General features: G+C 44.1%; 1 protein-coding gene across 2 annotated transcripts in view; it reads left to right on the top strand.

Moving 5' to 3' along the window:
* The window catches only part of LOC126262536 (high affinity cAMP-specific and IBMX-insensitive 3',5'-cyclic phosphodiesterase 8), a 1,685,047-nt gene that overhangs the window by 1,533,736 nt on the left and 134,688 nt on the right, over positions 1–16,623 (top strand). For both annotated transcript variants that reach the window (XM_049959212.1, XM_049959213.1), the window contains one exon: positions 12,754–12,944. In XM_049959212.1, coding sequence (XP_049815169.1) covers positions 12,754–12,944 — 191 coding nt within the window. The remainder of the gene's footprint in view (positions 1–12,753; positions 12,945–16,623) is intronic.

The following is a 16,623-nucleotide window of genomic DNA, read 5'->3' as shown; positions in this document are numbered from 1 at the left end:
TAAATGGATATATTCAACCTGTTGCGCCAATGAAATGATTGCCTCAGTGCTCACGGCGATTTTGCCTGATTGGAATACCAATTCTGGACTGTGTGGTCTTCGAACGGAAACTGTTTGATCGTCACTCCCTGACGCGAGTTCTTGTTATTCGCCTCACTAATTGTTACTCATCAGGAACTGTTGCACTTATCCAGTATCGCACAAAACCGAGCGAGAAGGTGCAGTGACAAGACGCAGGACAAATTCTCTGGAGAATGGCGGTCGAATTTCACGTGGTCCAAAATGGCGCCTGCGTCAGAAAGTGTTGTGATCTAAACTTATTCACGTCGTAACCACTACGCGTCATCGACCAGTGAAAAATAAGAGATCAACTTGGAAAGACTAAAACTAACTCAGCATAAAGTGAGAGCGTCGACACAAAGAAGGACCTACAGGAAGCGAAAGAAGTGCATTCGGACACTGGATAGGAGTATGTGCTATTGGACGAGTTTCCTGTAAGTTGTGAGCAGTACGTTTGAGTCGAACCCGAAAAACACGAAAGAGGGGTGGAACATCAGACGATATGGGGTTTTCAACCCTTCGGTAGGTTTCCAGTAGCTGTATTTCACTTCTGTTTTTAGCCAATCTCTTCAGATGGTAAACCGAGCGATCTGGCGCAGTGGTTAGCACACTGGACTCGCATTCGGGAGGACGACGGTTCAAACCCGCGTCCGCCCATCCTGATTTAGGTTTTCCGTGATTTCCCTAAATCACTCCACGCAAATACCGGGATGGTTCCTTTGAAAGGGCACGGCCGACTTCCTTCCCCATCCTTCTCTAATCCGATGAGACCGATGACTTCGCTGTCTGGTCTCTTTCCCAAAACAACCCCCCTTCACATGGTAGTGAGTTTCATCGTTTCTCCTTCATCGATTGTACAGCTTATTTCTGCCTGGATCTTTCTCTGTTGTCCTTTCCCTTCACTGAATATTTCAATATTATTTTCACATATTTGACGTTTTAAAATAGGTATGTAGTCGAATTGAGTGGGATGATGCTGAGGGAATTAGATTAGGAAATGAGACACTTAAAGCAGTAAAGGAGTTTTGCTGTTTGGGGAGCAAAATAACTGATGATGGTCGAAGTAGAGAGGATATAAAATGTAGACTGGCAATGGCAAGGAAAGCGTTTCTGAAAAAGAGAAATTTTTTAACATCCAGTATAGATTTAATTGTCAGGAAGTCATTTCTGAAAGTATTTGTATGGAGTGTAGCCATGTATGGAAGTGAAACGTGGACGATAAATAGTTTAGACAAGAAGAGAATAGAAGCTTTCGAAATGTGGTGCTACAGAAGAATTCTGAAGATTAGATGGGTAGATCACATAACTAATGAGGAGGTATTGAATAGGACTGGGTTCGCAGGAGAGCTTCTGTGAAGTTTGGAAAGTAGGAGACGAGATACTGGCGGAAGTAAAGCTGTGAGGACGGGGCGTGAGTCGTGCTTGGGTAGCTCAGATAGTAGAGCACTTGCCCGCAAAAGGCAAAGGTCCCGAGTTCGAGTCTCGTTCCGGCACACAGTTTTAATCTGCCAGTAAGTTTCATACTTTTCCTTGCTTTTCAATTCGTGTTTGAGCTCTTGTTTGTACTTCATTATCGACAGGATGTTGAACCCTAATCTTCCGTCTTGCTTTTTTGTTGTCGCTCGAAGAATCCGAAGTGTATCTTTGTGAGGTACGGAACAGAATTCAACTGACAACAATTTAAGCCCGCATCTCGTGGTCGTGCGGTAGCGTTCTAGCTTCCCACGCCCGCGTTCCCGGGTTCGATTCCCGGCGGGGTCAGGGATTTTCTCTGCCTCGTGATGGCTGGGTGTTGTGTGCTGTCCTTAGGTTAGTTAGGTTTAAGTAGTTCTAAGTTCTAGGGGACTGATGACCATAGATGTTAAGTCCCATAGTGCTCAGAGCCATTTGAACCAGCCAACAATTTAACATTTACAGGTGTCCGTTAGCCAAGACGCATTCATACATCATAACTCACAGCGGTCTGGCTTCCGAGACCGGGAGGTGAACTACACACGGGTCGAATTCCCGTGACGGGTTAACGGTACGTCAGCCAAACGCTGACTTGTTCCCCAATCTCTGCCTCCAAAGATACGTTACGTAAACAGTTAACACGCGGTAACACGGACAACACTTTTCTCAAACAGGTGGCACATACGATTTCTCTTCTTTTGGTTAAATGATGGTTGTGGTGACAGAAACGGCACCCACGACAAAGTCAAAATAAAATCTGTTGGTCAAATCACACAAGAAGCGACCGAAAAATTTCAGTTAGTATGGCGTACTTACCGTGTCCTGCGTGAAGAAGACCGTAACTGCCCGTTGCACATACTCGTACGACAGAAATAGTCGACCCTTCAAGGTGTCTTTTAAGGTACCGAAGCCGTGATAATCACAAGGGAAGAGATCAGGACTATAGAGCGAGGACATTACACTTTGAGTTGGCATAACTTCTGCGTTGCGACATTTGTGATGTGCGGACGCAGCACGGAACTCGGCGCACCATTGCACAAGGGTGGTTCTTGTCAGACATACTGAACCACACACATTCTTCATTGTCAGATAGATGTTTCCCGGAGATTGTGTCCACCATTTTGGTGCAATATTGCTTTGCATCATTACCATTAATGGTGCGTGGGTTAAGCGAGCTTTGGTTTCCAGACTGTGAGATGTACTCTACGTATAAGCACACGGGACAGAATATAAATCAGAAATTATCGCCCTAATACCGAGTAACATCGCCTCTAGCGGCAATAGTGGCCCCAGTTCGGCGAAGAAGAGAGTCGCCAAGTTTCTTCAGGTACTTCTTCAGGAAGCCACTTGTTGATAATTAGGTCCTGTAGAGGTACCAATTGCAAGTTTGTTGTTTCCTACATTGCGGCCGCTATTCCAAACAGTTCCAGACATTTTCTATGAGATTAAGATACGGTGATTTAGCAAACCAGTCTAGGTGCAGCAGTGTGCCTGGGCGTCTGTCGAACCAGGAACATGTGCGTACAACCCTGCGAACATAGCTGTTGTCATAATTGAAGATGGGGACGTCCACAGGACACTTATGAAGCTGTGGGAGAAATGCTTACATTTGGTCGCTGATAATGTTGGAATAAACATCCTGTTCATGACTACAATAATCTGTACGGGCCAAGTCATGATACCGAAAACATCCCAAAATTGATCACAGAACTGCCGTCATCCTAAACTATACTCTTAACACACTGCAGGTTGAATGCTTCAATGGGTCATCTGTGCACTGGACACCTTGCATCATTTGAAAAGAGGCAAAATTGCGACTCACCGGTGTTTGCTAAAGTTATTGAAAAGGCTGTTGTGTATCTAAGGTTAACTGATCATTTCATTTCTCGTAATTTGCTGTCAAATGTAGAAGTATTTTAACAATGGAAAATGCTAATTCTCGTTTCTCTGTGAGATGCTGGATGGACTAAACAAAAGATTTCAATCACTAGGCATCTTTTCTGATTTAACTAAGGCATTTGATGGTATTAATCACAAACTATTCCTCCAGAAGTTGGAGCGTTATGGAATACGGGGAGTAGCTCACGACTGGTTCACCTCTTCCTTCAAGAACAGGCAGCAAAAGGTCATCTCCACAGTATTGAGAATGGGTATGATGTGGGGTCGCAGGGAGCACGGTTACATCGGGGTGCCCCAGGAATCAGTACTGGGGCCACTCCTGTTCCTTCTTTATATAAATGATATGCCTTCTATTGTTACAGGTGATTCTAAAATATTTCTGTTTACTGATGACACTAGCTTCGTAGTAAAGGATTTTGTGTGCCACATAGGCACTGTTCCAAATAATGCAGTTTAAGGCATAAGTTCATGGCTTGCAAAAATAAACTAACGTTTAATCACAGTAAGACTCAGTTTTTACAGTTTCTAACACACAATTCAACAAAACCTGACGTTCTAATTACACAGAATGGGCATTTAATTAGTAAAACTGAACAGTTCAAATTTCTAGATATTCAGATTGACAGTGAATTGTCGCGGAAAGCCCATGTTCAGGATATTGTTCAAAGACTTAATGCTGCCATTTCTACTATTAGAAAAGTCATCTCGGGTATTAATAACCGCTTCAGTTAACACCTAAGATGGCTACTCATAGCTGTGGTTGCCCTGCCTACAAGGTTGTCTATTAGAAAAGTATCTGAAGTAAGTGACAGTTCGACATGAAAAGTAGTCTACGTGAAAAGTAGTCTACTTTGCTTATTTTTATTCGCTTTTGACGTATGGTAATATATTTTGGCGTAAATTTTCCCATTCTCAAAGAGTACCTTTGTCTCAGAAACTGGTGGTTCGGGCAATAAGTGGTGTTAAGTTCGCGAACCTCACGTTGACCCCTGTTCATTAGTCTGGATATTCTGATATTGGACTCTCAATATATACTGTATATTCTGTAATGTCGTTTCTTGTTAACAATATCAGCTTATTCCCAAGGATCACCAGCTTTCACACACTTAATACTAGGCAGAAGTCAAGTCTGCATTTGAGGCGCACCTCCTTGACTCTTGTGCAGAAAGGCGTGCATTATTCTACTGTATCCATTTTCAATAAGCTACCACAAGATTTCAAAAATCTTAGCAGTAAACCATGTACTTTCAGATCTAAATTGAAGAGTTTCCTGATGGATCACTTATTCTGCTCTGTCGAGAAGTTCCTTAGAAAATTAAGATAATTTCTGTGTTACATTCTTGATTCGGTTTATATAAACTTACAGATTGTCGTCTTTTTAGGGTTCATGAATATTTTATTTTACTTATTATTACTTTTCTGTTGCAATTTCATTTACTGACACGATCCATGACCATGGAGATTAGCACCTCAGTTTGGTCCTACGGAGCTGGGAGTGTCATATAAAGAAAATAAATAAAGCCCTACTACACGGCACCAGTCAATTACTGTTTATTTATTGAGTTGTTTTCCGCAATGGTGACATGCACGGTAAGCAATAGTCTTTTTCTAGGTACCAAACTCCAACCGTCCGTTATATGCTGTTCCCTATGCAATATTCTTTCAGTAACTGATGGACCTGTATTTACTGAAATCGGCAGTTCCGGTCAGCTTAGAGACCGATTGTCATTAGTTGCGAGTGGTACTCCTTTGGTTGTACACATGTAGGACAGTCGGCGTTGATTGTTGCGATTCTTCGTTAGTTCAGAAAACAATTGCTCTACCAGAACTGTCACCGTAATTACGAAACAAATGAGTACTGAATGAAACCCATCTGACTTTATTCCACAAATCTGTTTGAAATCACAATGTAGCACAGTCATAAAGATTTCACTCGCATTAAAACTCTGAAATTATACTGATATTAATTTCATAAATGCGCTCTGACAATCACTGTGCCTAACTCTGAATACGAGGTGCGACAATAAAGTAATGAGACTGATGTGAAAAAATGTTGCTTACCGTTTTAGTCAAGTTTAGTGTTGTCTGCTTCAAAGTAGTTCCCATCTGATTGCACACACTTTTGCCAGAGCTTCTGCCATTGATGATAACATTTCTGGAACTCATCTTCTGTGATATCCTCCAAGACCCTCGTCACAGCTGTTCGCACATTTTGTGTTGTTTGAAAATGGTGTCCCTTGACCGCCGTTTTGATTCTTGGAAATAGAAAAAAGTGAATAAGGTGCCTGTGGTAGTACTGAAATTTGTTTTGAGGTTAAAAATTGCTGTACTGACAGAGCAGTGTGGGATGGCGCATTATCGTGATGCAGAATCCAAATCTTTGTCATACCAAGATCTTTAGTTATTATTAGACGAACCGTTTCTCGGTTGACGCTCAGTTCTTCTGCAATCACTTTCACGGATAATCTTCGATCAGATCGTACGAGTTCACGGACCCTGGCTAAGCTGACATCCGTCCGTGAGGTTGATGGTCGTCCACTGCAGTCTTCATCTTCAACATTCGTTCTGTCATCACTAAACATTTTGTGCCATCGAAAAACTTGAGCTCTTGACATGACCTCCTCTCCAAAAGCCTTCTGAAGCTTACTGTAAGTTGTCGCGTTTTCACCCAATTTAAAGCAAAAAGAAATGGCACACCGTTACGCAATAATATGCTGTTCCATTTCCGTGACGAGAGACACAAACACGTGTTAACTTATTACAGCACAACTCATAACTGAGCAGTTCCATCGATGTGCAGCTTGGACTAGAAGCAGCTTATAGACCAAGGTCAAAGATATTGTGCCTACACAAGCCTGCAGGGTTGCCACATCTTGCAAAGAAAATAAGTCTTATTACTTTATAGTCGCACCTCGTATAAACTGTAATGATAATCAAATTTATGGCTTAACTGCGTGCAATGGACCGCTCGTCTGCTCTGCAATCTTGTTTTTTCTATAAAATAATGATCTGACTTCAAAATTAAGTTTCACTAAGCATACTTACGATATGCAGTGAGAGACGGGATTTCGTTAATATTCAAAAATGTTACTCAGCACGAAACTCGTCATACGCAATGCGAATGTGCAGTGAAATAAAACCATGAATAAAAATGAAAAATCTGGTACTAATCTCACCGTCTAAGAAATAACTGAATCGGCACTTTAAGTTTTAACTGGCCTTCACCAAGTCATAGCAACAATACAACTTTCCACACTTCTCGCCCATGAACTAACTCGTAAAATGTCTCTTTAGTATTTATCATTGCAGTGAAAGACAGAACAACATGGCTTTATTACAAATATCTTACAGAAAATCTAGACCATGAGCACTGATATAAGAATCAACGTACTAAGTAATTACAAATATAAGAAACCACATTACCTTCAAATGTTACATTTCCCATTCAATCAGTATAGTCCTTCTGCTCAATATCTCTCTTTAAACATCATATTACAAAAATTGCTCCATATAATGTTGTCTCCACTCCAGGACAGGCCAGCTTCCGTCCACTTCAAACCTAGTACATTACCATACAGATGCTACTAGCACACTCTGACAAAATAAAGCCATCCTTTCCGACCAACCTCTCTTATCTCGAACATAGTTCCAAAGCGTATAATTATAAAGGCAATGTTAAAGCGATGTTACAAGGCTTGAGAACATTTACCAAATTTACTAATTAACTCACATTTGCGGCCCACGAAATACTCAGAATTATTATGATAAGTACAGGATAGTTGATAAAGAGCGGAGGTTTTGATATATTAAAATAAGATGTTTATTTTTGCAAAAAACCCAACAAAATACATAAACTCGATCATCTATCCTTCCTACTTCATATATGAAAAATGTGATCTCCTCTACGGCGCTGGTATGCAAGAACTCTCTCCATGTAATTCACTGTGACTGCACGAAAAGTTTCCACATCAATTTCGCTGACAACTCGTAGAACTTCGTCTTTCAGGTGATGAATGTTTCCGAGTTTATTGGCATAGACCATTGACTTAAGACTACTCCAAAGAAAAAAGTCAAAAGGAGTTAAGTCACATGACCTTGATGGCCATCATTGTGCGAAATGAGGCGAACCTGGAACCACTCACGGAGCAACTGAATTGTTTGTCAGGAAGTATGGCAGGTGGCACCATCCTGCTGAAACCACAACTCTTCAGTGTCCATTCCATCCAAATGAGGCCACAAGAACTCCCTTAGCATCACACGGTATTGACAGTCACTTCAAAAAAATAAGGGCCGATGACGCCGCCCAACCAAAAGCCGCACCAAATTGTCTCTCGTTGTGGATGCGTTTTCCTTTTTCTTGGATCATACAAAGATTTTCTGACCCCCAGATACGGCACTTCTGCTTATTCACAAAACCATTTAAGTGGAAGTGTGCTTCATCACTGGAGATGATTTTGTTTGCGTAAGCTGTCGTCCTCCTCTAGTCCTCTCAGAACCCAGAACTGTCATCTCTTCGCCGGCCGGAGTGGCCGTGCGGTTCTAGGCGCTACAGTCTGGAGCCGAGCGACCGATACGGTCGCAGGTTCGAATCCTGCCTCGGGAATTGATGTGTGTGATGTCCTTAGGTTAGTTAGGTTTAATTAGTTCTAAGTTCTAGGCGACTGATGACCTCAGAAGTGAAGTCGCATAGTGCTCAGAGCCATTTGAACCAACTGTCATCTCTTCTGGTGATTCGTCACTTTCAACTGCTGCGTCAAATGAATTTTATATGGATGGTTATGGAGATCATACCGGAGAATTCCCCTTACTGAAGAGCAGCTTAAGCGCAACTGTTGATAACAGCGACGAATTGATTTCATTGGACTAATAGTCACACAGTAACGAATCACGCAATGATCTGCTCACTTCGGCGAGAAAGAGGATTCCAAGGACTTTTAAGGGTTGCTATTGAACCGTCTCAGAGAACTTTGTCATCAGTTGATTCATTCTGTGCCTCACCACGCCCTAGAATCGAGCGAATTCGCCTGACAGTTGCTGCATAATTTTCTCCATTCTGATAAAACGTTTTCACGATTAGCACACGTTGTCCAATAGTGAACTGTTGATAATTCTTCTGGGTTATATGGCCGTGGTCCATGGAATACTTCTATTCCTAACGTTTCGTCCAATACTACGTTGGACATCCTCAGAGGTATGGCTGGTCCTGTTGAGTCCTGCCGACTGACGAGTCGGGCGTCGGAGAGCGGCCTAAATACTGAGGAAAGTGGGCGTGGTCTAGCTTGCACGTAGTAGCAGAGAGAAAACTAGTCAAAGATAAAATGTAAGTGCCGGCCGCGGTGGTCTCGCGGTTCTAGGCGCGCAGTCCGGAACCGTGCGACTGCTACGGTCGCAGGTTCGAATCCCGCCTCGGGCATGGATGTGTGTGATGTCCTTAGGTTAGTTAGGTTTAAGTAGTTCTAAGTTCTAGGGGACTGATGACCACAGCAGTTGAGTCCCATAGTGCTCAGAGCCATTTTTGAACCATAAAATGTAACTATCGATAATAGTCCGTCATAGATAAAAATCACTTATCGATTCTGTAACGCCACTGTCCATATCTCGCTTAATTTCAAGGCCTCTTCTTTTCTATTAAAATTATCTTCATGTTTATAAATTTCAATAGCCTCCCTATACAGTCATGGATAATAGTTCGTGGTAGCACTTAAAACTGTAGTTTCAGAAAACTTAACTACATGGTCACCGGACTGAAGTGCATGTTCCGCAACGGCCGATTTATCTATTTTACCCAGTCGGCAAAGACTTTTATGCTCCTTTACCCTCGTATTCACACTTCTTTTCGTAGTACCAATATAGACCTTGCCACAGGTACACGGAATTTTATACACACCGCTAGATGATAATGGTGGCCTTCTATCTTTAACAGAACGAAGTACTTGTCCTATTTTTCTGGTAGGTTCCTCAGTATTTAGGCCGCTCTCCGACGCCCGACTCGTCAGTCGGCAGGACTCAACAGGACCAGCCATACCTCTGAGGATGTCCAACGTAGTATTGGACGAAACGTTAGGAATAGAAGTAGTCCATGGACCACGGCCATATAACCCGGAAGAAGTATCAACAACAGTACCATCCGGTCGTGAAAGCCTTCATTGTATCAATAGTGAACTGCTTCACGGTTAGAACCTGAATGCGAGAAGTTCAAATTGACTCACTGAAAGTGAGTCAACAACCGGAATGTTTCTGGAAATAGAAACGGATCAAAACGATGTCACCATCCGACAAACAAAAATTGAATCGTCCCCTTTGAACAATTATACATGACTATGCTTAAACTAACACACAATATTTTTTAGCGCAACGCAATCTGACTTTCAGTAATCCCTACAAAAGAATGGCCCTGACTAACATTAACCTATACCTTTCATGAATCACTTACCTCACAAAAATCTTCATTACTCGAACTACTGCAATACACCGAGCGCCACTACTGTCAGATAAATAAAAGATTCAAACTACTGAAGGCACTAACTACTGATAGGCATAGTTAGCAAATGAAAGATTTTGATAGAGAAGAAACAATGTATTTACTTTAATAATGTTCAAAAGTCATCATATATATGATGTCTTTTGAACATTATTAAAGTAAATACATTGTTTCTTCTCTCTCTCTCTCTCTCTCTCTCTCTCTCACTCTATATATATATATATATATATATATATATATATATATATATATATACGAGGGCGGTTCAGAAAGTAACCTCCGATTGGTCACAGTGCGGGTTGTGGGGGGAGTAGCGACGCCATCTGTGCGTTCACGCACTCAACAGGCCAGTCGGCATCAAGCCGTGGTCGAGTGAACGTCGTACCTGCGCTAGTTTAGTTTTTGTGGCAGTTTGAAATGTGTGCTGCAATAGAAAACCCCGCCAAATGTGAAGTGCGTGCTGTCATAAGGTTTTTTACAGCCAAAGGATATTCTGCAGCAGCTATTCATCGTGAGCTTTGTGCCGTGTACAGACCAAGAGTTATGAGTGAAGGAGTTGTCCGTGAATGGGTACGTTTATTTAAAAGTGGACGAGAAAACGTTCATGATGAAGAGAGGAGTGGTAGACCATCATTGGTGACTGACGAACTCGTTCAGACAGGTGATGCAAAAGTTCGTGAAAATCGACGTTTCTCAATGTCGGAGTTGTCTACTGGTTTTCCACAGATTTCTAAGACTCTCTTGTACGAGATAGTGACAGCAAGATTGGGTTACCGTAAGTTCTGTGCACGATGGGTGCCCAAAATTCTTACCGACCACCACAAAACTCAAAGAATGGCCTCTGCATTAGACTTTCTGTCACGTTATGAGGACGAAGGAGAACCATTGTTAAACAGAATCGTGACCGGTGACGAAACCTGGATTAAGTACGTGAACCCTGAGACAAAAGAACAATCAAAGATGTGGGCACATTCAAATTCGCCTACCAAACCAAGAAAAGCCTCGCAAGATTTTTCTGCCAGAAAACTGATGGCAACGGTGTTTTGGGATGCCAAAGGGGTGTTGTTGGTTGAATTCATGGAACGTGGTACGACCATTAATCAAGACGCGTACTGTGAAACCATAAAAAAGTTACGACGGGCTATACAGAACAAACGCCGTGGTATGCTGACTTCCGGTATCGTTTTTTTGCACGATAACGCCCGTCCTCACTCTGCTCGCAGAACAACGGCCCTTCTTGAGTCCTTCAAGTGGGACGTTATCAACCATCCACCTTACAGCCCAGACCTGGCGCCAAGTGATTATCACCTCTTCATGCATTTGAAGAAATGGCTCGGGTCACAGCGGTTTGATGACGACGAAGAGCTCAAAGATGCGGTCACAGGCTGGCTCCAGGCACAAGCGGGTGATTTTTATGCAGAAGGAATTTCAAAGCTTGTGAAGAGATACGATAAGTGCCTCAATCGCTATGGAGACTATGTAGAAAAATAGTGCAAAGATGTAGTTGTAAGATGTATATATTAAAATATTTTTATTTAACTTGGTGTATTTTTTTAAATCAACCGGATGTTACTTTCTGAACGGCCCTCATATATATATATATATATATATATATATATATATATATATATATATATATATATATATATATATATATATATGATGACTTTTGAACATCATTAAAGTATCCAGAATGAGACGAGATACTGGCAGAAGTAAAGCTGTGAGACCGGGCGTGAGTCGTGCATCGGTAGCTCAGATGGTAGAGCACTTGCCCGCGAAAGGCAAAGGTCCCGAGTTCGAGTCTCGGTCGGGCAAACAGTTTTAATCTGCCAGGAAGTTTCATATCAGCGCACACTCCGCTGCAGAGTGAAAATCTCATTCTGGAAACATCCCCCACGCTGTGGCTAAGCCATGTCTCTGCAATATCCTTTCTTTCAGGAGTGCTAGTTCTGCAAGGTTCGCAGGAGAGCTTCTGTAAAGTTTGGAATGTAGGAGACGAGATACTGGCAGAAGTAAAGCTGTGAGACCGGGCGTGAGTCGTGCTTCGGTAGCTCAGATGGTAGAGCACTTGCCCGCGAAAGGCAAAGGTCCCGAGTTCGAGTCTCGGTCGGGCACACAGTTTTAATCTCCCAGGAAGTTTCATCATTAAAGTAAATACATTGTTTCTTCTCTATCAAAATCTTTCATTTGCTAACTATGCCTATCAGTAGTTAGTATATATATATATATATATATATATATATATATATATATATATATCAGTTCATGATATCCAGTATTACAAATTTACTCTTTCTGATGGTCACACGTCCAGATCGTCCGCTCTCAAAATTCCATCTCTCTTCCCACATCCACCACCGCTGGCGGCTCACCTCCAACTCTGCAACGCTACGCGCTGTTAACAGCCGACTGCCCAACACTACAATGGCGAATATTACAACAATGTCACCCAGCCACAGACTGCACACAGCACAGCCAGTGATTTTCATACAGAGTGCTACGTGGCGTTACCAATATAAAAACCTAAACAGCCTACTAACAAAATTTACCAGCCGTTTTTAAAACCGGCGTTCTTTTTAATCACGCTTTAGGACAGCCATCTGTCACAAGTTCATTGGTCGCGGACTCGTCCAAACTCAAAATCTTCTTTCTGCCATTCTGTCACGTGTGCCCACGTCCACCCATTTTACTACCCTAATTCCATACAACAGACCAGCGCGCACGCACCATTCCGCATCCTTGACTTACGTCTGTGGTGGAGGGTCATATGAGCGCCTGATGCCATTTCTACACTACTTATGTTAGTGTGTTCCTTGAAGGGGGCGAAGGCAGGCGTTGAGCGGGCCGCCGTGTTGCAGGGCAACGCGACTCCGGTGAACGTGACGCGGCGCAGCTCCAACGACTCGGCCGTTTCGCGCGGCGCTTCGAGCGGCGGTCTGCGGGCCACGGCACGCGCGGGCAAGATGTCCGCCCAGCTGCGAGAGGTGCTCGACATGGGCCTCCTCTGGGAGTTCAACGTCTTCAAGCTCGAGAAGCTCTCCGCAAACAGGTAAGGCTGCGCACTGAATCGCACGCCGTCGCTTACTCCTGCAGAAAATACAAATGAGGCGCTGACAACCGTAAGGGCGTAAAGCACACCATCATCTATTCTGGGATTGTAGCGTACGCATTGACCAGCCAGAACTTTGACCACCGACCTACTATCGATACAACCCCGTCCAGGCTATAACAGCGTCACCTTGTAAGGAGTGACTGCTAGTCAAACACACGCATAGTGGATGTAGTATCAGTGAGAGTGTTGTTTGTGTGTAGAATTGGGAAGGCACATGTTCTATCTGAGTTTGACCGAGGGCAGGTTGTGATGGCCCGGAAGCTCGGCACGAGCATTGCAGAAACGCATGTTGTTCTCAACGGAGAGACGTCTACAGACGTTAAAGTAACCTCTGGCGTGCCACAGGGGAGGTGTTATGGGACCATTCCTTTTCACAGTATATGTAAATGACCTAGTAGATAGTGTCGGAAGTTCCATGCGGCTTTTCGCGGATGATGCTGTAGTATATAGAGAAGTTGCAGCATTAGAAAATTGCAGCGAAATGCAGGAAGATATACAGCGGATGGGCACTTGGTGGAGGGAGTGGCAACTGACCCTTAACATAGACAAATGTAATGTATTGCGAATACATAGAAACAAGGATCCTTCATTGTATGATTATATGATAGCGGAACAAACACTGGTAGCAGTTACTTCTGTAAAATATCTGGGACTATGCGTACGGAACGATTTGAAGTGGAATGATCATATAAAATTAACTGTTGGTAAGGCGGGTACCAGGTTGAGATTCATTGGGAGAGTCCTTAGAAAATGTAGTCCATCAACAAAGGAGGTGGCTTACAAGATACTCGTTCGACCTATACTTGAGTATTGCTCATCATTGTGGGATCTGTACCAGATCGGGTTGATGGAGGAGATAGAGAAGATCCAAAGAAGAGCGACGCGTTTCATCTCAGGGTTATTTGGTAACCGTGATAGCGTTACGGAGATGTTTAGCAAACTCAAGTGGCAGACTCTGCAAGAGAGGCGCTCTGCAACGCGGTTAGGTTGATGTCCAGGTTTCGAGAGGGTGCGTTTCTGGATGAGGTATCGAATATATTGCTTCCCCCTACTTATGCCTCCCGAGGAGATCACGAATGTAAAATTAGAGAGATTCGAGCGCGCACGGAGGCTTTCCGGCAGTCGTTCTTCCCGCGAACCATACGCGACTGGAACAGAAAAGGGAGGTAATGACAGTGGCACGTAAAGTGCCCTCCGCCACACACCGTTGGGTGGCTTGCGGAGTATAAATGTAGATGTAGAAGACTTGGGTGTTCGAGGAGTGCTGTGGTGCGTGTCTTCAACACGTGGCGAAACCATGGTGAAACCACGTCCAGCCGTCGTGGGTTTGGGCGGCGATATCGTAGGCTGGGCAGACTGGTAAAACAGGACAGGCGGCGAACTGTGGCAAAACTAACATTAGACTTAGGTGCTGGGTAGAGTGGAAGTGTGTCAGAACCCACGCTGGACCGAAAACTCCTAACGCAGCCGACGATCCGTGCATGTGCCAATGTTCACTCCACGACATCGGCAAGTGCAACTGAAATGAATACGTCACAATCGGCACTGGACGTTTGCGCAGTGGCAGAGCGTTGTATGATCTGATGAATCCCGAAACTTCTTCATCATGCCGATGGAAGGGCGCGAATCCGTCGCCTTCTAGGGGAACAGCTTCTTGACACCTGTACTGTAGGGTGAAAACAAGCTATGGCGGCTACATTATGCTTTGGGTAACCTTCACGTGAGCATCCATGGATCCAGTGGAGCTCGTGCAAGGAATGACGACGGTCAAGGAGTATCGTACGCTAATTGCAGACCATGTACACCCCTCCATGACGATCACATTTCCTGACGGCAGTGGCATTTTTCAACAAGATAATGCGCTGTGTCACAAGGCCAGGAGTTTGATGGAGTGGTTCGAGGAACAAAGTGGCGAGTTTCAGTTGGTGTGCTGCCCTCGCCCCTCTCCCTAACTCGCCAGATCTGAACTCGATCGAACACATCTGGGTTGACTGAACGTGACGTCAGAACTTATCGCCTTCCTCCCCGGAATGTACGGTAATCAGGTGACTTGTGTGCATATGTGGTGCAAACTCCCTCCAAGTGACTTACCAAGGCCTCATTGCTTCCATTGCACGACGCGTCGCCGCTGTTATCCGTGCCAGCGGTGGACATCCCAGCTATTAGATAGGTGGTCATACTGTTCTGGCTGTTCAGTGTACGTGTGTGTTGATCTTATATCGAACCATCTCTGTCTTTGGTGTACCCATACACTGTTTACAGAATGAGCAATAATAAAATCGACAAATTCAGGAACCAGTTCTTGGCGGAAATGGAGGAAGAAAGATCCTATGAACGTATGTCCGGAAATGGAGAGTGTGCATGCAACGACAACAAATCGTCCCAGAACACCGTACAGAGCTGCATCGCATCCACGGCACAACAGATGTTCACATTGGCCTCCATGGGACGCAATGCACACGTTCACACGTCGCGTCATGGATTGCTGCACTCTTTCGCACGTTACGGCCTCTCTTCAAATAGCGTCACAGGCGCCGTGAACACGCTGTTGAAGGATCTGCACATCAGGTATTGGTTCAGCATGCACAGTGCTTTCCAGATGCCCCAAGAGGTACAAATCCAGGGGTTTAATTCCGGTGATCTAACAGGCCATGCTACAGGGCCTCCGCGTCCTATAAAACGTCTGGGGATGGTGCTCCGTCATGCAGAAACCACATAACCTATCGTATTACCAAAGGCACGTTCTCTAGCAGCGCAGACAGAGTATTTCGCAGGAAGTCCAGTACGTTCCTCCGTCGAGACATTGTGGAATAATAACCAGTCCTGTTATCTAGTCGCCAAGAATCGCTGTCCACACATTCATACTGAACCGAAGCTGATGGGAAGCGTCAACCATTCCCCGAGGATTGTTTGTAGCCCACGGGTGACGATTATGCAGATTGATGATGCCAGTTCTGGTAAAGGTTGCTTCGTCGGTAAAGAGGACTAATGACAGAACTCCCATAATTGTGATGGACTGGTGCAAAATCCATCGACAAAATTCTTCGCGTAGACAAAAATCCGCTGCTGATAACTCTTGCACTCGTTTCAGCTGAAAGGTACACTAGCGCTTGCCATACAAGATACCTATAATAGTACTTTTTCTTACACTATTTTGGCCGGCCACTTGCCTAGAGTTTGTACTGGGGCTCTCCTCAGTATCCTGTAGAGCCTCGTCCTCCGTATCTGGTGTGCACACAGTCCGCCGCCTCCCTGCATTCAGATGTTGTGTGATGTGATTGGTGTCTCTGAGGGTACTTGTATTGGTATAGCAATGCTGCCTCCAGACCGTTTCCATCTGCCTGGCCATAGAAAAACATCATCTCGGCTTTTTCCATCATCAACACAGGACCATTGTGCTGCTTACAGTATGCTGCGTCAATATCTCAGCCTGAAGCACACAGAAAACACATGGCACTTGGTCAGAGGAACAGTCATTCGTCAGCGCCACCTACTGTGGCAATGATGCATTTCCAGACACATGTTCATAAGGTCTTTTTTCCTCTGTTTCCAGTCAGGGATCCGTCCCTGCAGTTTGTTGGCTTTATTAATGTCCACCCTGTATATGAATATTTGC

Source organism: Schistocerca nitens, chromosome 6 (genome assembly GCF_023898315.1).
Source record: "Schistocerca nitens isolate TAMUIC-IGC-003100 chromosome 6, iqSchNite1.1, whole genome shotgun sequence".
Lineage (NCBI taxonomy): Eukaryota > Metazoa > Arthropoda > Insecta > Orthoptera > Acrididae > Schistocerca > Schistocerca nitens.
Note: the sequence above shows the minus strand (reverse complement) of the source record. Positions and strands in the feature narration are given on the sequence as shown.